This window comes from Psittacula echo (assembly GCF_963264785.1).
Source record: "Psittacula echo genome assembly, chromosome: 2".
NCBI classification, from domain to species: Eukaryota; Metazoa; Chordata; class Aves; order Psittaciformes; family Psittacidae; genus Psittacula; species Psittacula echo.
Window position 1 is genome coordinate 7,758,194 of NC_137737.1, and position 23,371 is coordinate 7,781,564.

At 42.7% G+C, this 23,371-nt stretch overlaps 1 protein-coding gene across 1 annotated transcript; it reads left to right on the forward strand.

The window, feature by feature from the left end:
* Window positions 1–8,800: 8,800 nt before the first annotated feature.
* IGFBP3 (insulin like growth factor binding protein 3) lies at window positions 8,801–21,930 on the forward strand (the record flags this gene model as incomplete). Its single annotated transcript, XM_080611824.1, has 4 exons — window positions 8,801–9,185; window positions 12,658–12,890; window positions 15,559–15,678; window positions 21,805–21,930. The coding sequence occupies 4 exons, from the start codon at window positions 8,801–8,803 to the stop codon at window positions 21,928–21,930; spliced, it is 864 nt and encodes a 287-aa protein (XP_080467950.1).
* Window positions 21,931–23,371: the final 1,441 nt, after the last annotated feature.

The following is a 23,371-nucleotide window of genomic DNA, read 5'->3' on the forward strand; positions in this document are numbered from 1 at the left end:
AAAGAAGAAAACTATTTTAAAGTCGGGTACCACATTCAGATAAGCTGATTTTTTACAGTGCTCAGAACAGGAGAGAATGAAACTGGCATTCTTAATTACCATCTTGGTATACTGGCATCTGTTATCAACAGCAGAGCTGCAATAGGCTTTTTCTTGAACTTATTGTTCTCCTAATTTAGAGTTGGAGAAGTTCTGATGCAGCCTCATCTATCAGTAGACCAGTTATTGTTTGTATTAATTATAAAATGCTGCTATGGCTTATTCCTTTCAAAATCACATTGGGCATCTATGTTTAATTCAAAGGAATAGGAATAAAATATGCGGTTGCATACGTAGTCTATGGGAAAAAAGTGCCTATAATTGTTATTCTGGTGTTTTCCTTAGAGAGGCATTTATGAACTAGAAGCTGTTTAAGGCAATTAATTAGGTTGGTTAAAATGAAGAATAGACATTTTAATGAAAAGAGACAGCCCTTATCTTTTGCTCCCGTCTGGTAGAATAAAACCTCTTGTTAAGAAGTTTGGTTGTGGATGAGCCCAGAAAGCTCAGAAAGCATCTGCTTGAAATCACTTTTCTAGTAGACTGAAACAGTTGTATGTCATATAAAATGCACATAGGAGGGACACAGCTGCAGGAATAGGACTGTTGTCTTTGTATCCTTTTCATACCCTCCTATGATAATAAATCTATATGTGAGTATTCAAAACTGTACGTATTCCAGTAAAAATTGCTATTATCAAGCTTCTGACCAATCTGGCTGAACTCAACAAAGGTTTTAGTGCAGAAACAGTATAAAGAAGAGACTAAGATATAGAAGCCAATAAGGAGAGGGGTGAACTGATCTGTTGTAGCTCCATTAATTTCAGAAGAGCTGTTCTTCATTCTTAGAGTTGTTATGAAAGGACAATTGAACCAGTGAAGTGAATTCCACAAACGATGTGACTGCCATAGTGTGCCTTCCTAAAACTATAAACTAAGATCCCCATGAGAGACCATTTTGTTTAACAGGCAGCTAGTAGTGTTTCATTTGTAGAGACGTGGTCCACAACGACTTCTCTTCAGAGATTATAGAATCATCGAGTCGTTGAGGTTGGTAAAGTCTTTTGAGATCTTTGAATCTAACCATAAGCCTAACACTGCCAAGTCCACCAGTAAACCATGTCACTAAGTGCCCAGGGATGGTGACTCAACCACTTCCTTGGGCAGCCTGTTCCAATACCTGATCACCTTTTTGGTGAAGAAATATTTTCTAATACCCAGTCTGAACCTCCCCTGGCACAACTTGAGGCAATTTCCTCTCATCCTAAATGTCATCAGGTGAGCCTAAAGTGCCCACATTTTCAAGTTATTTTAAATATAGTATTCAATAATTACGAGACTACAATCCTGTTCCTCTAATGAACAACAGAAAATGCCCAAGGAATTGTGCTGTAACTCCAGTTGCCCGTTAAAATCTATGTGAACAAGTAGCTTGTTGCGGTGCTATCAGATCAGTAAGTTGAAGCAGTGAGTACAGAAACTCCTGTTCTGCACTGAGTGCACTGCAAGGCTGTATTTTGAACTAGTCTGTTAGACCTATCTAAACCTAATGTCTCTTTATGCGCATGGATTGAAGGGCCATCAGTAGTTCAGACGCAAATGCCCCCAGGTCATCAGGAATATTGCCAATGACTTAAGCAGCAGGAAAAGGATTTGATTTAACACCCTTGTTTTCTGGTCACACCCCCATCTGTAACAAAAAGATGTACCTATCTTTCCAGCACTGTTTGTGACATCCTTCTGAGAAACTGCTGTACACAAAAGAAGCAGAATGTTTGTTTGTATGCTGCAATTTGACTTTCCAGATTCGTCTTAGAACGGACAGAGTTTGTGGCTCAGAGCCAAAACCAAGACATACAACACTCTTGTGGATTGCAGAGATAGGCTTTGTGCAAGGATAACTAGGCTGAAATTTGGAACCAGCCTATTTACGATCCTGTTCAAGAAAAATCACAATAATTTTCTGACTAACCCTAAGGGAAATAGACTTTGAAAAACAGAACAACAACAAGAAGCATCAGACAGCATGGGATACTAAGCATGCGTCATCAAATATGTCATATGTATTTCTGTTATCTTTCTAGGTAGGGCTTCCCAGACTTGAGAATGTGACTATATTAAAAATAATAATAATAAAACCCCAGTGGTTTTCTGTTGTGTTCCTGGGAAATTTTTCCTTTCAGTCAATAGCAGATCTGAGGATCCCTTTGTGCAGTTCCCACATCCAGTGGCCAAATTCTTGTGAGAAGCTATACTCCAGCTAAAGACCCTAACTAATGGCTCCTAAAAGGACAGAGGTTCCTATTATATTTGATGGATTTAGGATCATATCGTTCATAGTGATTCTACTCCACTGTGCCAGTGTCCTGTCATCAAGAGATACATCATTGTTGTGGAGCCATTCAAATATTCCAGCAAGTATTAAAACTCAGCCATGGTCTGATTTTGTTATTTCTGTTCTGCTTTGGGAAAAGGCTGAAATGTCCACTGATAACATATTTATAATCAACAAAGCATCTATCAAACAAAACTTGCTTGTGAAACAAGAACCAAACACCTCCTGTCCATGAGACTTTCTCTTACATTTTAAAGTGCCTACACTGATCCTAGCAAGTGTAGCAAACTTATTTTTCCTATAGGAAAGTACAATTTTGTACCCTGATTTCACTCCTTTACAATTCTGTGCATGCCATTGTAAATCAGACAGGTTTCAGACTGAAAACTTAACAGGCCTGTTAAGCATATATTGTGCAATAAACACTACGAAGTGCTTAGAGCTTCAGAATCTGCTAATTGGTATCTTTTATCAAAAGTATGCTCTGCATGTCTAAGAGAACAATATTCTTTCTGAAGTCTTGTAAAAATACAAACCTACATTTAAAAAAAGGCAACTGATTTGGAATTTAAGACATTTTTAAAGGGGTCTGCTGATCAGAAATTACTTACTACTTGATCTCTGAGCATCCTCATGGTGGACATCAAAATTCTTTAATTGATTAGCAGGAGTACTCAAAATGATGAGTTGCTTATAGAATGGCAAGTATGAATACTGCTGTCTTTCAAGAGATCAAACTCCTAATCAAAGAAATGGAATAGGTGAGTAAACTGAAGTAAAGTGTGAATTGATAGTAATCAATATGAGTGTTTTTCCTGGTATTATTTACGTAACTGAATTACTGGTAAAAAATGTGTATACAAATTGGTTGTTTTAAGATCATAGCCTATCACTTCCATAGGCATTAGTACCCAGACAGTTGAGATACGTATCAGTGAACATTCATATGGACCTGAGACCTGCCCAGCGTGATCAAAAGAAGAAAGGACCTTAACTCCTGTGAGGCCAAGGAGGCTTTGTGTATCATGCTGCCCAGCGTTGAACTAAGATGCACTAAGTCTGATATCCAAGATAAAGAAAAAAAAAGAAATGATAGAGTTGCAAAGAGAGAAGGTATAACAAATATCAACAATTTACAATCAATACTTCGATGGCTAGGGCAATATACAGGATGTTAGAAATGCCATTCTCAGTTGGAAATGGTTGAGACTTGTGTGATGTTAACATTAGTAGTTAAAGCAATGACTCACTGAGATTTTAATGTAGGATATGACTTTTTTATTATGATGTGGTTGTTGGTTTTTTACTTGCAGGCAGAAGGTCAGGTGTGTCAGTATACCTAGCTCCAGCAGACTGTACACTTTTGAAGCAGCAGCATTTCTCCTTTTACCTCTTATGACACCTGCATTTTGGATCTTGCACAATACCCAGATTGCTGGCTGCAGTGTGGGTGTGGGGAACATTTGGCCCAGCAGCAATCTCTTATGAAGAAGTCCTGAGAGCTAGATTTTTTCCTTTCTTTCTCCCTCCAGCTAATTCCCCTCTTCCCTTTAAATTGCAGGAGATTTTTATTGCCATGACACACTATATAATGTCTAAATAGTACATAAAAGAGACAAACACCTTTCTGGGTAAGAGCTTTGCAATAGGCAACCTATCAGCTATCTTCCCTTCTTCTATTATGGTTAACAAGGTGCCTCAATTAGTAAAGGGAAATGTTTGGTAACTGTTTGTGTAAGCAAAGAAAGGGACAAATCCTGACAAGTCTTTGCTAATGTGTAAACTCTGTTCAGTTCGCTTGACTTCCTACCAAAGTACTTGTTACATCTCTTTCAATTTCTTAATTTATCTGCTTTCAAATTCAGCTCTTGTTTGTTGTGTCACACTGAATTCAGATTGCCATCTTCAGACAAGAGGCATAGGGTGGCATCTGTGAGGAATCCATACAGTCTTATACTTTGTAAGCCTGCGTGCTTGGCTTAAGAGGGCAGCTGGAAAATGTGTGAGATGTTCATGTCTTGCCCCAAACTAGGAGCAGGTCTGTGGGAAATTGTCAGTAAAGTGTATTTTTGCAGACAGGTGACAAATAATGCTGAGATCTTAATCACTGCCATTGTGAAAATAGTGATCTAGAAAGTACCATTTAAATCGAGTTTAAAGTACGTATTTTATCAACTGACTTCATTGTAAATCTGAGTAGTCTGCCTCTGAAAAACAAGAACACATTGAGGAAATCCTACTTTCTGCTGACTTCAGAAGTTTATTGTACATAAAACTCCAAAGTCTGCAAAAATAAGAGCAGAAAGACCCAAATTAAAGAACACTTTGCAAATGTCGATTTAGCCCTCAACCCAAGATGAGCTATGTACCTCTAGATTTCAGTGAAGGGAGGGTTATTTTTGGTCTGAAATAGGAAAAGAAGTTTTTTAATGCCATTTTATAAAATGGCATTATATAGGAAAGCTCACGTTCTTGACAGTTAAATTTTGGGTAGTGTAACCATATGCAGTACAACAGGACTATGCTAAAATGTCTGGATTACTCAAAAATGCAATGTGACCATGCAGCGGAAAGTAGTGCTACTTCAACCACAAATCTAGTCGTCATGTCTTGCCCCTGTAGCAAACACAGCCCCCAATAAACAAGTACACAAAAGGTATGAGTTCAGCTAATGCATCGAAGAGAGAACTGAATATGAAGGAGGCAGGAGGATAAAGTGAAAGGGGAAGTAAAGTCCATCCTTTTTGTGCTTCCATATATTACACTCTCACTCTCTAGGGCAATGGGAGGAGATTCTCTGAAGCAACTTCAGTTGGTTGCTCCTCTTTTGCTCTCCATCATCTAGAACTGACTGTAAAGGTTTGGTATAACCTTACATGACTTTTGCCTCTTCCTCTTTTCCCAATAAAACTGAATAAACAGGAATAAATTTGCAAAGCCTCTAGAATAAACAGTAAAATTAAACGCGGACATTCAGATTTGGTACAGTTTTATAACATTTCTACTTAGCGTATTTACCCCTTGGCCTTGTCCATAGAAGAATTCCATCAATATTACTAAGGTTTGGGCTATAAGAGTAATTCAGCTGCTATAGGTGTGCTTTGGGATTTTTAATGGGTTTCTTTCTCAATCAATGTCTTATTTGGCTTTCTACATACATTGTTATCCTCCTTCTGTTTGCAAAATAAGCTTTTGAACCAAATTCTGTCATTCTTATCAATGCATTGTAGTGCAGCCCCCATTGGTTTAAGACACTGCAAATAGCCAGGTGTTTAGCAAAAGCTGTTAGGCCAGTCTGATCTTTGACACAGCACTGGCTTTCTACTCACTGACTGCAAAGCCCCATCTTTGGCAGTGTTAGCTTTCCATTTGGAATGCTTTTTGTTCAAAGCACCCTGATGTTGCATTAACCTTGGTTTATGCTATTTAAAAATATTATACAAAGTTCACCAATTTTATATTAAAAAAAAAAGTGGACCACCTTTATTCTGTGACATTGCAAATACCTCCTTGTATTATCAGGACTTCAAAATGGTGCATCACAAAGTTTGTGAGAAGTTATAGAAGAAAGAAAAGAAAGGGAAAAGAAAGGGGAAAAAGTCTTTCTGATGATAGAAATCAAATTTCAGGTGGAAATCAAACTTCAGTTGATAAAAACATTCAAACATTCACAGTTTGAATTACAAGCTACACTGGTACTAGTGTGCAATGAAGAGGTGTACAACTGTGGTGAAGAAAAAGGGTTGCTCTCTTTCATTCATTCTGCCCCCTAATTCCCTTTGTCCTATTTTACTTACCTTCTCTCAGCATTTCCCCTCATTATTGTTTCAGTATTGAAAGCAGCATGATATAAAAGCTTGCCCCAGCTGAAAAGATGCCTGTATGTACACAGTGTACAGTGCAAGCCTACTGTGTTACTGCTAGAGCAGAAAGAAGGCTTCTTCTTTCTGCTAGAACCTAATCTGAGTTCTCCTGATATGCACTGCCAGACAATCCCAAAGATTTTCAGACTTCATCATCTATAAACAGTTATTAAACCAAAGTAAGATAGAAAGGTAACAGTCAGCTCTTCTGCAATAGTCTCAGAAAGCCCCCAACCCTGAAACCAAATATGCAGTGTACTATGCTTGATCTTGATCAATTCCCCCTTTGTAGATGGGCTCGCACAGATTTACGATGTCTCTAATTCAATCCTGGACAACCTGCGACCTCTTTTGGTCAATGAACAAAATGAGCAAAAAGACAAAAGAAGGCTAAAACCCTTTGGTGCAGTCACCCATCAGAGCATTAAGCAAGGCTGATCTTTGTTCCAACACATCCTTCATTTAATTTCCCGAGGAAAAGTCTTTATCTACTCTTGTGCCATATTCTTCACACGTGAAATCAGGTTTTTTTTTCCTGTGCTATGTACGGCGTCCCGTTCAAGATGGTATCTGAAAGGTATCATTACTGCATAAAAGACAGAGAAAACAAAATGAATAGTTGATTCCAATTATCTAAAAAGGCCTTTTTTTGTAAAAAGTGCAGTTTTCAAGATATTCAATATCATGGGCAGTACCTGGAGCAATAACGTATATACTCCACTTTTCCACTTGAACTTAGACACATGATCAGCTGATGAATTGCTGGGGAACGAGCGTCAGTGTTAATGATGAAGGGGTTGAAAACAGGGCAGTCTGGCTCTTATCCCTTCCATGGCAGAATATATTTGTATAAGCCAGTATCTGCGAGCATTATTGGTTCATGTTCCTATGGCTGAACCACCATATATACATTTACATATACGCCTCACCCTCCTCTTCTGCATCAGCTTGCAGGAGAGCTTTAGAAGGGATGGTCACAAACTTTGGCATTTGCTAATTCAGAATTTCTCTATTTAGGTTAAGCCAAGTTTACAGGGGGATTGACATGACAGAGGGGAGATTTAGGTTAGATAGAAGGAAGCAGTTCTTCCCTGTGAGGGTGCTGCTGGCACAGGGTGCCCAGAGAAGCTGTGGCTGCCCCATCCCTGGCAGTGTTCAGAGCCAGGTTAGATGGGGCTTGGAGCAACCTGGTCTAGTGGAAGGTGTCTCTGCTGGTGGCAAGGGGATGGACTGGATGAGTTTTAAGGTCCTTTCCAACCCAAACCATTCCATGAAATAAGCCTAGCAGAACAAGGGTAGAATTTGTAGTGGCTACGAACAGAATACCAACACATTCACTGTATAAAATAATGTAGGGTTTCACTGTTGGGTTTTTTTTGTGGGGTAGGTTGTTTTTTTCTTCTAGATTTAAGAGGCTGTTGGCACTGGAAACTTATGGACAGAGGGAAAAGTTTTAAGAGTTCAGAAAACACTTCAAAAAGATAGGGGAACACATCCACGATGCTGGGGCACAACACTGGGCTGAGCCCTGTGCCAGAGAGCAACATCTGTGCAGATGTGCATGTGTACATATACATTCCCCCCATCTTCCTTGGGGGGCTGGAACCGGATGATCTTAAGATCCTTTCCAACCCAAACCATTCTATGATTCTATGATGATTCCTAGGAAATGCAGCTGTCGTGGGAGCTGTGAGCCGGTCCCGAGGGATGCCCTGAACCTGAGTGTGTGTGTATATGTGTGTGTAAGCAAAAGCCTAAAAAAGGGCACTCTCCTCGAGCTTTGCTGTGCCTCCGGTGCCACGGGAACACGGACACACACACACGGAGTATTTCATGTGGGGACAAAAGGCACACGTCGTGCCCCCCCTCCGCAGCCGTGCCCCTGTTACAGCTGACTTCTAAGAAGTGCCCATAACCCCCGGCACCGCCGCGCCCACCGCCCGCACCGCCCTCCCGCGACCGAAACCTGGATTCGCCGTGCCCCGCCGCTCCCCCCCGCGCCGCGCCGCTCCTTATCCATGGCGCGGGGCGGGCCGGCGGCCGCGGCGCTATATAGGGCGGGCCGGGCGGGAGCGGCGGGGCACGGCGGGCGGGAAGAGAATAAACGGACGGCGATCGTGCTCTCCTCACTCATTTTTCCCCCTCTCCTCTCTATTTTTCATCCCCTTTTTCTCCTTTCTTCTCTGAAGCGGTTTTTTTGGACCAAGTTTTCTTCAGACCGTCTGTTTTGGGTTTTTTGTACTTTTTATTTTTGTGTGGAAAACCAATAATTTAGTGCCGGTGACTGAGGCGCTCTGCACGGAGGAGGAGGGGGGGAAGAAAGGGAAAGTTGCCTTTGTTGCCAGCGGGCTCTGACTACCTCTATGTGACTAAGGGCAGGCGGCTGAAGAGAGAGGGGCCGGCAGCGCAGGGTGTGTGCGAGCGGCCCCCGTGCCCGCAGCCCCGTCGGTGCGCGCTGCTCCACAGCCGGCCGCGCCCCGGCTCTGCCCGTCCCGCTCCCGGCCCGGGGGTGCGCGCCTCCCGGCGGGCCGCCCCCCTTCCTCCTCCTCCTCCGCCGGTTGCCATGGTGCCGCGGCCCGGCGTGCTGTGGGCAGTGGCGGCGGCGGCGCTGGCGCTGCTGGTCCGGCGGGCGGCGGCGGCGCTGGCGGGGCCGGTGGTGCGGTGCGAGCCCTGCGACGCGCGGGCGCTGCAGCAGTGCAAGCCCCTGCAGCCCGACTGCACCGAGCGGGTGCGGGAGCCGGGCTGCGGCTGCTGCCTCACCTGCGCTCTGCGCATCGGGCAGTCCTGCGGTATCTACACCGAGCGCTGCGGCGCCGGACTCAGCTGCCAGCCGCGGCGGGACGAGGCGCGGCCGCTGCAGGCGCTGCTGGAGGGACGCGGGCTCTGCACCAACGCCACGGCGGGCGGCAAGCTGCGGGCCTTCCTCCTGCCGGGGCCGCATGCTGCAGGTAAGGGGGCCGCGGCTCGGCGCGGAGGGGAGAGGAGACCGCGAGCGTGCGCGACTGTGTGCGCGTTCCCGCGTCCTTGCGCTCTTCTTATTTATTTATTTTCTCTAAGTAAGTTGCACGCAGCGGTGGGGGAAGCGCAGGCGCTGCAGGGCTGCTTGTCCCTTTACAGCTTTGCCTTTTCTCCCCTCACATCTTGCCGGGGCTCCTCGGGCAACCACGTAGCCGAGGCTGGGATCGTTTAGGAGGAGGACTGCTTTTGCAGAAGGAAAGGAAGATTTACTTCTGAGACCTTATTTCTGTAGATACCTGTTTTGTTCAACACCGATGCGCTCGCAGAAGAGGCAGAGTTGCCCTTTCATTAAATAACCCCGGGAGGTGTGTAGAGATGGGTCTTGGGGGTGCGTGGGGCTGCCGGGATGAAGAAAGGGTGAAATCCTTGCAGTTTGGCCCCAGTGTTCCTGGAAAGAAGGTGCGAGAAAGCTGGATAGAGTGGGCTAAATCTGCGCTGCAGCGCGGCTAGGTCAGGGGAATGCTAAGCACAGGGAGAAAAAGAAGGAAAAAGGAGGGGTAGGGTGTTAAATACTCCCCTGGACCGGGAAGGTGGAGAACAAAGCATTTGCACAGCGGTGTTTAAGAGGACGTTGGGATTTTTTGCCTGCACTGCAAATAAATCTTAGGTCAAATGAAGCTTTCCCGTAGCTCTTACATGTCTTGTAAATGAGACGTTCACAGAGCAGGTTTTGTTTTGTTTGAAGAGCAAGGGAGGGTTGGAAAAAGTTCTGTTAGCGTGCACATTTGGAAACTTAAGACAGGGAAACTTGGGATTGGGATCAAGAAAGCACAGACTCTCTGCGCAAACATTTCATTAGACTGTTTGCTAACCAACAGCAAGTATGTTAACATTTGTTTAATAGAAAAGTGTGTCAAAAGGCTTTCCACTGTTTGCATTTTTAAAAAGCCAAGAGTTGCTCTGCTAGGTTGCAGAGACTCTTTGGCTGGCCTCTCCATAGTTGAGGAAGTGGCACCAGTGCTCCAGTTAACTGGCTGCTATGAAAGCAGGAGATGCCTTATTATAATTATTTATGTGCTGCTCCCAAGCTGTGACAATATGAATGAGAGTTCAGAGGTACTCGCTGAAGTTTTAAACCTCATTGGAACATGGAGCAGCTTCCTTCATCGCATGAACTTGGCTCTGCATAGTCATCCTTCATATGGATTGGGAAGGAGGGGAGTCCGCTGCATACTTGAGAGCTGGTGCTGTTTAATGGAGGGGCAGTGCTTTTAACAGTGACTGTTAAGGAAGGGGGAGGCAGAGTTGCACTTTGCTGAAAACCTTTCTATTTTCAGCCTCAACAGTCCAAATGCTGAGTTCCTGTTTCTGCATTCTTGGCTAGAGGGAGAACTCTGATTTTGAAATCAATAGGAGCTTTGATTCCTTAAAAAGTGCTGAGTAGGACCTTTAGAGTTCACATTCAAGGAGTGAAGGTGGCAAACCTGGGGTGCGCTAAGGAAGAAGTTAGCTGAACCTGTGTGATCCATAGTGCCCTCCTCCACATGGGGACTGTTCCACTCTTAGCTCTAAATCAAACACTCCCTGGTATGCACTCTTCCCGAGCAGGATCGCATCCCTGGCAGTGTTCAAGGCCAAGTTGGACGGGGATTGGAGCAACCTGGTCTAGTGGAAGGTGTCCCTGCCCATGGCAGGGGGCTGGAACTGGATGAGCTTTAAGGTCCTTTCCAACCCAGACCATCCCATGATCTCCCTTACAAACAGCTAGGTCCTGCATCACAAGCTACCTAGTTTATAGAAATGGCTAGAAACCAGTGCAGGGTGGTGTATGTTACAATACCTTCTGGCACAGCAACTGTTAGCAGGCCACTGACGTACTTTACAGTTCATTTTTCTGGGGGCATGAAAGTGTTAAGTACCAGTGTGTATGTACAACTGTTCTGATCTGCTCCTTAAAAACAGAGCAAGTAAGTCTAATAGCAGTTGTGTTTCTGTTATGAGGCTGCAAAGCTAACACAGCACCAAGTCTTGTGAAACTAAGTTAATATGCTTTGCAGTTTAAAATGTGGCATTACAACTGCTGCAAGTTGAACTGTAAGAAGTGCTGATGAAATGTGATGGCCTATCTAAACTGAAATGACCAGCCTGGTAATTATTTAGTGCACACTAAGAATATTTTGTACTTATTTTTGGGAGAGGAGGCAAACTATTGAACTGGACTAATGGCAGAAAACCTAGTAGGCATGGTATTTATATTTAGGAGATTCAGGTTTATAACATTTTATTGTGCCATTTCTTGCAGAATTCATTGAGTATATGAGGGAAAAAAATACCACTGTTTAAAAACAGGACATTAAACCACCAAAAATATGTTCAAATACCGCTGAGAGTCTGAGTTAAACCCACAAAAGCCAGGAAATTTAGACTTAAGACTTAAACTTCCTTAATCCATTTGCAGTGGGAGTTGGATTTTCCTGGTCAATTATGTCCATTGCCAGCAGTGGCTACAGTAAAACCACCAGCACCAAGATGTTAACTCGGATCTCTTCTCCTCCTCATGTTCCTCCCCTGTTCCTGTGTGTTGGCACTGCCACTGTGCTGCCTATGTTGAGATATTTAGAGTCAATGGGCTGTGTGAACATGGGCTTTCAGGTTTAGTGCTGAATTTCTCGGCTTCTGTGGTTTTTCAGTGAGCCATCAAGTCTAATTTTAAGGAACATCCAGATTTCCAGGATGTTCCTTGCGCATCAGTTACTGTGCATTCCAAATATTATTTCTTTAATGAAGGAAAAAATAAGTGGCTGGCAGCCAAGGCAGCAACTAGTGGGACTTAGCTACTTAGCTGATAGGAATATCCAAACTTGGAAAAACTCCCAGCCAGTTACAGTTACACTGCAGGAGTCTCCTATGAGGGAGGAATGCAGTGTAGACAAATACCTCAGAAGGTACAGGAACACTGGGCTTATGCAGTATTTGGGGGGGGGGGGGGAATGTGCTTTTCCTGTATTTTTGTGGATGGTAGTTTAAAGAGAAAATATTTTTTGAACCTCATGATGAAAGGAGATGCTTGTCCTTTGACATCATTACAGAATGAATGGCATTTTTTTGACCATTACCTTTAAAATGTATATTGTGCACCTAGATATGTTTCTGATTTTAATACCAGAAGACTTAAAATGTGTTGGTTTTGTTTTTTTCCCTTCCCCCCTGTTCTGTAAGTTGAATGAATTTAAGAAAGAAAAAGTGTTCAGGAAGCAAGGGGATGCTTCAGTTAGAAAAGCCATTGCTTTGGCAGCAAGGGCGCTGATGCATGCAGAATGCCAAATTGGTCATCTTTTTACATATCACTATTTTATAAAGGGAAATGAAGCCCATAGACTAATCTAGTGGCTTATTGCCCTTCCAGATGCTGCTGGCAGTTGATTAACATTTTTTTCTTTGCTGCATTTGTTCTTCTCAAAGGAAATTCCAGTGATTCAGAAGAAGACGAAGACCGGAGTACCAGCAGCGTAGAAAATCAGGCCATCCCAAACACTCACAGGGTGCCAGATTCCAAATCGCATCCACCACACATCAAAATAGATATCATCAGGAAAGTGCAAGCCAAAAACACACAGCGCTATAAAGTGGAATATGATTCGCAGAGTACAGACACGCTGAATTTCTCTTCTGAATCCAAACAAGAGACTGAATACGTAAGTACATCTTGTAAATGGAAAGGCATTTTGCAGAATGTGTGTGCAAGCAAGTATATGCATGTTCTGCACATGACAAGATAGATAAATAAACTAAATAACTAAATGGTGGTAACTGTAGTAGCCATTTAGGGCACTCTGGCACACTCCTTAACTGCAAAACTGTCAGATTGGCAAATGCAGGCAGTCAGCAGGCCAAGCAGGTCACATTCAGAAAAGAGGAAAAGAGGCCTAATGCAATGGTACTTACGTTGATACAAGTCCGACTTTCACTAAGTCATTTCTTAGAGACTAAAAGTTCTTGTTCTCCCCTGTAATGTGAGGGGACTTGGGGCAGCTTTAGTATTGTCATCATTGAAATTGGTTGTAAACAGCATTATTGGGTTGCAATAACGGAAAAAAGATGTTTCACATTCAGTGTAGCGGCACTGTATTCACACTCCATGGAGCAAGTCAAGGGAGATAAACTTGGGCTGGGTTGAGGACTAGGATCTTGACTGGTCAGTCATTGTTTCTACATGCTGAACATCACCTTCACTTGCAGTCATCATTTGGTGCCACTGAATAAATGCAAAGAGTCACTGGCACATGAGCTGCTATTGCTTTCTACTGACTGTGCCCAGTGGATTTGCAGGGCAGCTGGAGTTTGTTGAATCCGAGGGGAGAATAATTCCTCTTCCTGGACATCCTGGCTGATAATCCTGTGGTTATCCTTGCGCCTGTGCCAGATGGCCTAAAAAATATGTCTGGGAAATACTCTGGTGTTTCATCAAAACAGTTGTGGTTAAGCCAGATGTGGATTCCTGTCTGCTAAAAAAGGTTTTGAAACCTGTATGAGATGGAAAGATGTGTCTGAAAAGAGTGGCCTCCAGGTTAACACAACGAAGGTGGTGAAGCTGCATGTTCAGTTTGTCACTGTTGTCCAGCTGTCTAATAAAAACTCTTAAGTATCCGCCTTTCAGGGTATCCTCTCCCCCAGGACATGAAGTAAACTGCCTACAGTAAAAGAATGAACTTTGGTAGCTCTCAGGAAATAGGATCCTGGTGTTAGTGAGGATGAGTATTTCACTTGCATGGTAGCTGGGCCCCGTGAGCAAAGGCACCCTGGCTTACCAAAGCTGTCTGTAAGAACCAGAAATAAGTCCATCGAGGACAGGTGCCTTTGTCAGCAAATGCCCTTCTAACTGTGTCTGCATGTTAGCTTTTGATACTGATCTCTCTGACTTTGGAAGCCTGCTTCAAAATACTAATTAAAAGAGGACTGTTGATCTTTTTGTAGGCCTGACTTGGGACCAAATCTCTGAATGTCTGTGATTTGCAGTCAGTGTGTCTGAGCAGTTCTGGGGCTTTTTTGAGGAACTGCCCATAAGAGCAGCATTTTAAAGTGTATGTTTAGAGCTTGTGAGATTGATACTGAAAGAAAACATGAAAGCAGCAAGGAAGGTTTTTGTTAATGAAAGAAAATCAATTTTAAACTCCAGTAGAACCATGGAGTCTCTATGCTTTTAGACACTGAAGGCACTTTATATGAGCAAGCTATTAATATTACCACTTGAAAGTACAAGTGTCATTACTTCACTAATTAAAAACTGCACCAAATGAGTCTCTGTGTTGATACAGCAATTTACATGTTTTAAACCCGTGCAACCATGCAAAGGAGCTTTTTTGGGTCTCTCCTGAAGAAACAAGCTGGTGGACCAAGTCAGTAATGTGCCCAGACAGGAGTGTAGCTAAGCACAGTTTGCAGGTCGTGTCTCTTGAATCCTGATCCCACTGCTGACACTGACTGCCTCTTGGCCTCTGGCAAAACGTGAACTCCTCCGCTCCTGGTTTTGTGACTGCAGAGTGGGGCTTGTAAGCCTTTACTCCCTGCCCTGAAGGGCTGCAGTGAGGAGTAATTAATTGGTGTTTGAGACCTGCTCTTAAAAGTGCTTCTGGAAGTTCTTTTTGGCTCATTGTCCTAGAGCTAATCCTCACTACATTGTTGTCAGCCTTTTGCAGATGGAGAAAGTGAGGCAAAAAGTTATCTATTGACATATCTCATTAGGTGACTTATCTAACAAGACTTGCGTGCAACCATTCCTTTGCATGGCTGCATCTGTTTGGTCCAGTTGAAATTGGCAGTTGTTCAAAGTTGTAGTATTTATATATATATATATATGCGCATGCATACACATTATGCCACTACTTGTTTTCAATTAAATACATTTCACTTAAACTTTCAAATCCAGCAGAATCATGAAAATCAAATGGCTTTAGGGAAAATCTACAAAGTAATGTATTTCCAATTGCCTACCTACCTTCTTTTCCCACTTGGTGAAAAGGCCAGCTTTTCAAACCTAAGTTTTCTTATATATTACTGATTTACATACCTACGGGAAGGCTTGACCAGTATCTGTGGCTGTGATTCCAACTGGAAATGCCAGTCTATGGCTCAGCATAGCATAGGGCCTTCAGTGTTAAGAAATCAGTTTGTCCTAAATAAAGCAGAAAGTCCGAATTTTATCTGTGAATGAATGGTCTGCCATTTGACATACCCGGCCATCCCTTTGTTTTAATGGATTTGTTTGGGTTTGTGCTTCTTGCCCTTTAAAGATTTATTAACTGTTGTGTGAAAGCATTTGGGAATGAAGTTTCATCAGTGTTTTTGAAACATGCTTGTTAACAGGGTCCCTGTCGTAGAGAAATGGAGGACACTTTAAACCACCTAAAGATCCTGAATGTCTTGAGTCCCAGGGGTTTTCATATTCCAAATTGTGACAAGAAGGGGTTCTACAAGAAAAAGCAAGTAAGTACAGAGTCTTGTTCATTTCACTGAATGCACTTCACCGCTTCTTCATCTTTGCTGAAAGATCTTTCCAGCGACATGTGTTATGTACCATTTTACAGAGGAACTAGTTTGTTTCCCCTTTTAGGACATGATCTGATAGTGCTGAACCTTGTCAAGTGGGGACAGTATTTTATTTTCTGTTGGTCATGACAGCAGGTTTGTTTGGGAAACTTCATACCTGATCACACATGGGTTGTCTGGTGTTCTACATACTAATGCCCTTTGGTTTAAAAAAGGCAGTGCTTCTGCAATAACCCACAGAGCTAATGTTGCAGTCACCATATGACTGCAATAGATCAATGCTTTGAATTGTAAATAGCTGCCTGCTTGAGAGTTCCTAGAAGAACTGCACTGGGTTATATTACAAAAGGCAACTTGAGAAAGGTATATATCTGTCCTTTATGTGCTACACGGGTCTCTTCCAAAATCCAAGTCATGTTATCATGAAAGTGATACATCTGGTAGTTACTCTGCAGCAAGGATGGCTTCTCAGCCCTCTTTGGTTCTGGGTTTGTGACCTTTCTTGACAAATGCAGACCTTAGCTGCAGGTATTTATGCTTTAGTTGTGTGGGGTTGAACCATGGCAGCATTCTCCATTTAGTGCTGGTGTCCTTGAAAGCTCATTCAGGAACTTGGGAAGTGCAAGACTTGCCAGTTTTTCTGCTTAGTGTGCACGTCCCATCTAATTCCAGTGTTTAATGACCTGCCTCCAAATGTATAATTCCAAAATCTCCTGAAATCAAGTTTATTTCAGATTTTCCTCAAGGCAAACCCTCTGTAAGGGCAGGTGTTGTTTGCGGCCATCTTATCTCTCCCGTTTGGGTTTACACGAGTCAGCCTCTCTATCTGTGGTAACCAAAGGAGTGGCTGACTGTGTCACTAGCTAATGCAGTTGATCAGTTGGAAGTGAGAGCCCGACCTCCGACCAGGCAACCTTATTTTAGGAATGGTATCTCTCCATTTTTTGGCTTCTAGCTTTCTTAGAAACAGTCTTTCCCTTTTGGGTATTCCCTGGAGCAATGCATTAAGCTGGCAGTGTCAGGTGGGGTGTTTGCAATAGGCGTGAGGTTTACAGCCTTCCCTTCTGCCATCAGCCCAGCACCAACTTAGGCTGTTTGACCTTCGGTGCGTGCTGCTGAGCTTGTCTGTGCTCCCCAGCTTTTCCCTGAGCAGCTGGTGGAGCTGGAACAGTTTCTTTCAGGAGTTTTGAGAAGCCTGTATCGTCTCCTGCTGCATGTGAACTAGCAGAGACCAATGCCCACATCTCAGTCTGTGTTTGCTCAGAAAGTATGTCGGGCTGCTGTGTGGAGTGAGGCTAAGACTGTGATTTGTGCCTGTGCCATAGAAGCATTTGCTTAGCTACTTCAGAACAGCACATCATTTAACTGCTTTCAAGGCACACAAGCGTACTGTGGCCCTTTTCCTTCTCTAGGTATTACAGAAGACCACAGATTGGTATTTACTTTGTTCAGTAGATCTTCCTTTCATCTGTTTTCAGACTCTGAGGTTTTTGCTTCATCAGCAAAAGGGTGGTGGTTTGCATGCAGTTTCTGGCATATGTATGCAGTAAATCACATCCACAGTAAGCACGTATTAAAGTGCCTTACTTTAAAGGGTGACTGTACTTTAAAGTGCAATCATAGTTTTGCCACTAAGGCAGGAAAAATGGAAATAGAGGGGAAAAATAGGAGAGACGGATAATGTACTTACCTGTCTTTGTTCCTAGAAGTTGATTTATGAGAGTAAGGTGTTGATATGGAGCAAAGACATGCCTCTGCCCTCTGTGTAGTGTCCGTGATGCCTGGAGACTTCCAGACTGCTTTAGGAAAAGTTCCTGCTCTGTGTGCAACAGCCCATCCGGTCAGCAAACATAGAGGATGAAGGGGCACTTTCATAACCTGGCCAGCCTTGTCAAGCACCGTGCCAATTTACATAGGTCCAATACTTTCAGTGGTAGTTTGAGACAACTCAGGGTCTTGTAGGAGATGCCCACAAATAGAGCCCATGTGAGTAAATATTTTACATGAATGCAGTTGGAGTGCTTCTCCTGCAAATGAACCTCAGTCCACCCTGGGAACAGGGCTTACACAGGCAGGCTGCTTCTCACAGAAGCAGAATACCAACCAAAAATAATGTATTTGAGTTGCCCTGATAGAATTGATGTGTATTAAAAATGATCAGTTTTGAGAAGTGAGTCTCACTCCTGTCCAGACTGAGTTCACTGTCTGCAAGGCAATGCAGCAGTTGTGCTTGTCTGGTTTTCTTTGTTGGAGCATCAACATGTAGGTCTGATACTTTAGGCACTGTGAGCAGGTGCTTAATCTCATTAACAGAAGGCTAGGGTATTGTATTAATTTCATTGCTATTATTAGCAGCATTCAATCTGCAATTCAATTATATTCTGTTGTGACAACAAAATTCATAATAATAGGTTAGGAAATAGTAAATCCATCAAACAAAAAAGTATGAACTAGGTGTTCTTAATTCTGGAAACAGTTGGCAAAATCACTGCCAAGGATTACAATGTAGATAGGTGTATGATGGTAGGAATCTGATAAATTATGATCAACCTGGAAACAATTAAAGCACATTCAGGAGGCACTTTGTGTTCATATATTCTGCCCTCCTGGTCACCTACTCTTCCAGTCAAGGTGACAGCAGTTATTTTTCAAGATGTTTGTGGATATGTAGAAATGGACTTTCCAGGAACAGCCATAGGGAGTAATTTGCATATGTGAAATGATTTTGAGAACGTAAATTAACCTGTCAGGGTATAACATGAGAAATATTTCACACTTTGTGTTTATGTATAAACTTTTAAAATCAGGCCTATTAAAATTTAGAATTCTTTGTCTTAATAAATCATGCATGTACGGTCGTAGGTACATAGGTGCGTTTATGTGGAATAGGTTGATGCAGGCATGTTTCTGCCTCAAGCATGGAAAAAGAGGTTTTGATGAAATTAGAAGTATTATATGGGGCAATTACTAGAATTGCCCCATATTTGTGTACTGGAGCCAGATACTCACCTAAATGTGAGCTGGCATCGTTCCACTAAAAACAGAGCTGGGCTTGGCAGGAGCCAAAACGGCCTGAGGTATATGTCAGTGCTGTCTGCAGTCTGTTCCAGGAGACCACAGTTGTAGCTCCATGGAGACCTCTGGGCTGACCAGGAATTCAATGGGATACCATATGCTTTGCTGTGCCCCACGGATGCCTCTGCGGCACTTCTTTGTGGAAGGGAGAGGGGCAGGTGGCATGGAAGCTGGCAGCTGGTGTTCCTATCAGAAGCAATTACTGACTCCACAGCTTGGGAGGTTTTCCAGCTTTTTGGACTTCTGAAGTCATACAGAAGAGCTAGGCAGAGCCTTGAAATGTATGTTGAGTGCAAAATTCAGAGGAGTGGATTTTGTTTTTATTCCCTATGAGCTCTCTGCCACTTATGTAGGGAATGCAAACCAGCTGCTTAAGGATAAAAGTATCACTGAATCAAAAGTGCTTTACTATTGACACCATGGCTGAGCAAGTAGTACAAAATCACAGATTGGGAAATAAAGAAAACAGTAATAGTAAGGAAGGTGTTCCTGCAGACTAACTTCACGTTGCAGTTAATTCTGAAAATTGATTATGCAACTGTAAAAAGCAATCAAAACCTCCAACAACATGAGATAACTTTTAATTGATCATTTGTTTTGAGAGTGATGCAAGCATATGAATCAGCAAGAGTTGTGTAACATACTTCATATAGTACTTCTAAAAGGGGAGGCTGTGTTACTATTATTAGCAGAAGTGTAGTTTCATTGCTGGAGCACCAGGCTGGCAGCCAGAAGCCCTGTGCTCTAATTCAGCCTCCGTCTGTGCGTACTCCCTTGGGAAAAACAAGAACTGCTGCCTCAGTTTCCTTTTCTGTAAGATTTAAATGCAGCAGAGACTGGTTATGAATTCCTCACATTTGAGCATGAAGAACTGAAGTCGCTAAATGTTAATACCACTTAAGCTAGAGTCCAGTCCACTTGCCACCAAAATTGAAGGCAAATTTCCCATTGACATCAGTGGACTTTGGGCAGGCATTGACAGAAATCCTGGAGAATACGTGCAAGCCCCAGTCAGGCTTTTGAGGCAGTAAACATGAGCTGTAAACCTTAGTTATAAAGATTTGGTACAGAAAATCAGCCAGATAGGGAACTAGAACTCAAATGCAGCTAACCACGTAGCTTAGCAAATTATTAATGTAGCTGTTCTCTCAGTAGGTTTGAACTTCTTCACCCTCTCCTAAAATAAGCTGATACAGACTTTGAGCTTGGTCTTGTCATCCTGCTGATGGCCATTTGTATAGGGCTAATACAGAAGGACTGCAAATTCAGAGAAGGTGATGGTATATTATTTCTGCATTGGGCTTGTTACTCAAAATGTATCAGGAGGGTAGATTAACTTGTGGTTACAATGATGAGCATTACTTCATTTACTGTAAAAATAAGTGAGTTGGAGTCTTGTTCAGAAATTTGTGTTGAATGTGTGATATGTTACATCTCTCTTTCACAAGTTCCTAGTGAAGACCCTGTTCCATGCTGCCACAAATTAGTTGGATCAGGATCAGTGTGTTGGTGCTGGCTAACCTAGAAGTGGCCCATATTCACAGTTCTGTTCCGAATAGCACCCTTTCACCTGAGGCCCTAAACTAGACATTGAAAGGGTCAGGCACTTTTGGCAGCATGTGAAGCCAAACACTTGCTTGATGTTCCCTTACATACTTGCACATGGGAAAGACACTTAGCTTTGCAAGCCACTGCCCTGATCATGTGGGAGATGGGGATGTGCCTATTAGGTTCTGGAGAACAAGCAGCTGAGTGTTAGTGATAAAGTTTACCTGACTCCTACCAGCCTGAACCCCTGAAATACTTGAATAGCTGCAAGTGTGATCTGGGAGGCAGCATTTGCTCTGCTTGCATGACAGGGTCATAACTGGCTGCAGTCTAGCCTATCTTCTTCCATGTTGGCGATGGCAACAGATGAAACCTCAGTCCTTGAAAAGCTAGGTACACTTGTGTCGCCACCTCCTTTGTAAGTCTGTGCTGACTAAACAGCCACCTCTTGGCATTTGCAGTGAATCCTGTTATCACCAAATGTCAAAACTTGAGCTCACCTGGAAGCTGTGTCTTGTCAATGAGGCTGACCATGGCAAACCTAGTGAGATAATCTGCGTCCTGGAGATGCATGTCTTTCAAATGGGTGGAAAACCTTTTGGGTCCCAGAGGTTCACTCTATGTAACTGTCCAGGGCTGCATACTGAATGCAGCCTGACTCATGTCATCGCCTGCAGTCTAGTTTTTACAATTATTGGTTCCATGGGGAGAGCACTGCTTACTTAGTACATACTAGATTTTCACTTTTACTGCATTACTATTTCCAAAGAGGTTCAGTGTTGTTGCCTGTGGTAGTTTCAGGTTGGTCAATATTGCTGGCAAATTCACCAGGCAACTTCTAAAACTGACATAGGTTATAGACTAGTGTATATGCAACCTTATTTATAGGAGAATAAACATATAAAGTCAGTACACCTAACAGTTGTTGAAGTGATAACTCCATTACAGGAGGATTATGTATCTCTTAATAAATGTCAACTACAGTATTGAAATTCCTCCAGCAAACAGATGCAAGCCAAGGGTGTTCATTGCTGCAGTGGCTGTCTTTGCCAGACCTGTGCTTTAGTGTGGAACAAATCTGTTGACTTTCTTTTCCAAAGATGGGTCCCAGTCATCAGCCTGTACTGTTGTAAGTAGTCCTGGTATTCAAAGGGGACAACTGTGCTGCCGAATATAATAGGGAGTAGTTCATAAGGCTCTTTTCTGGTAGTTCTTAGAGCAGTTTTATTATGGAGTAACTAGACCCAAAGGGGTTGATGGGCAGAGGAGGTAAGCTTTTATTGTAATATTCTGGTAGTGGTAATAAATAATTTGTTGATTCTGCACAATCTCTCCAGGAGATGGAAGTGCAGCATCTAATGATCAGGAACCCCTGCTATATAACGCTTTAGAGCAGAGAAAACAAAACTAATGCTAACTGTATCTTCTGTTGTGTTTCAGTGTCGCCCATCCAAAGGCCGGAAGAGAGGTTACTGCTGGTGTGTGGATAAATACGGACAGCCACTTCCCGGGTATGATGGGAAGGGAAAAGGAGATGTCCACTGCTATAACTTGGAAAGCAAATGAGGACTGGGTGCCAGCTCTTCTGGCATCTGTGCGTGGCCCCTGGACCTCGCAAAGACCTCAGAGGGGCTGGGGAAACACTGTGGACTGCGTTGTGAGTCAAGAGCTCTGCCTCCTGCGGTGGATGGGGAGGCGCAGCCTCTGTGAACACTGCTGCACCCCACCACCAACACGCACTGGGCTTCCTATAGGATGTGTAGGGAGCTCTGAATTCCCATGAAAACCTGCACTATTGATACCCAGAGAGAGAGAAAAAAACCACAAAAGGCACTTCAGAATGGATTCAGGGAGTCTCCACTGACTTTTTAAAGAACGGCCTGTGACCAATCTGATCCCGAAAGATACTGGTTTTTTTATTGTAAGGAATTTATAGATCGTAAGCTTGTTAAGAGCATTAAAGGGAAAAAAAAAAACCCTCCTACAAAACAAAACAAACCCACAAGGATTTAAAAGTTAAGCTTTTTTTTACAGGTCTGAAGGGAAACTTATCTTCACGGGTAAAAAGTTTTATGAAAATCTCAAAGAACTTTTTAAAGAAACCTATTTCTAAAATAAAGACATGGCTATTTTTTCTGTAAAATATATTATGAATATTCTGTTAGGCTGTATTTAATATAATTTTTTTTAATAAACTTTATTTAAATGTAACATGTGAATACCAAATACTACACAATAATTCTAGTGTATACTTCTGTATGCAAAGAGAAAGTAAGGGTATGGAATGATTTACAAATATGTACAGATCCATATGCATACACACTGAGCTGACCTATTCTAGATAATAGAAATGAATTTGTGAAGTGAAGGAAGTGTTTCCAGAAGAGAATAAGTTTTGTTATTTGAAGTAACTACAAATACCAGGATTTTTTTTAATTATTATTTTATTTTATTGCTATTTCTAATGTACCCATCACTGAATTATGCCACTGGAAAGGATAACGGTTGCACTGAAGCTCTCAGTAAAGCATTCTTCTGTCTGTCCTTTGCTTCAGTTTGTGCAACAGGGCTTTTATTTCCTCCATTTCCTGCTCACACTAATATTGAATATCGATAGAAAAAACCATGCCATTACAGTAGCACCCTTTCTATCTGCTTATTTATTTTGAAAAGCTGTGTCTATTCTGTGTTGTCTTGGTACACTCTACCAAAGCACATATTCTGTATGAGGAACTCCTGTTGAAAACGATGCTGACAAGACAGGGGGGATCGTGGACCTGGGTGTTGAGACCCGCACGCTTCATTTATGCTACACACAATTGTTGCTTGCTTTGACTTTGGTAGAAATTATTTGCCTGCATCTAAGCATAGAATAAGAACCCTCGGGTTTAAATATTTAAACCAAATGTCTGCCATGATGTTTTATATCCTTTTAATTGGAAGCAAAGTGATTTGGTTTTGTTCTGGTATGTGACATGAGGAAGATTTGGGCAACATTTGGGGTTTT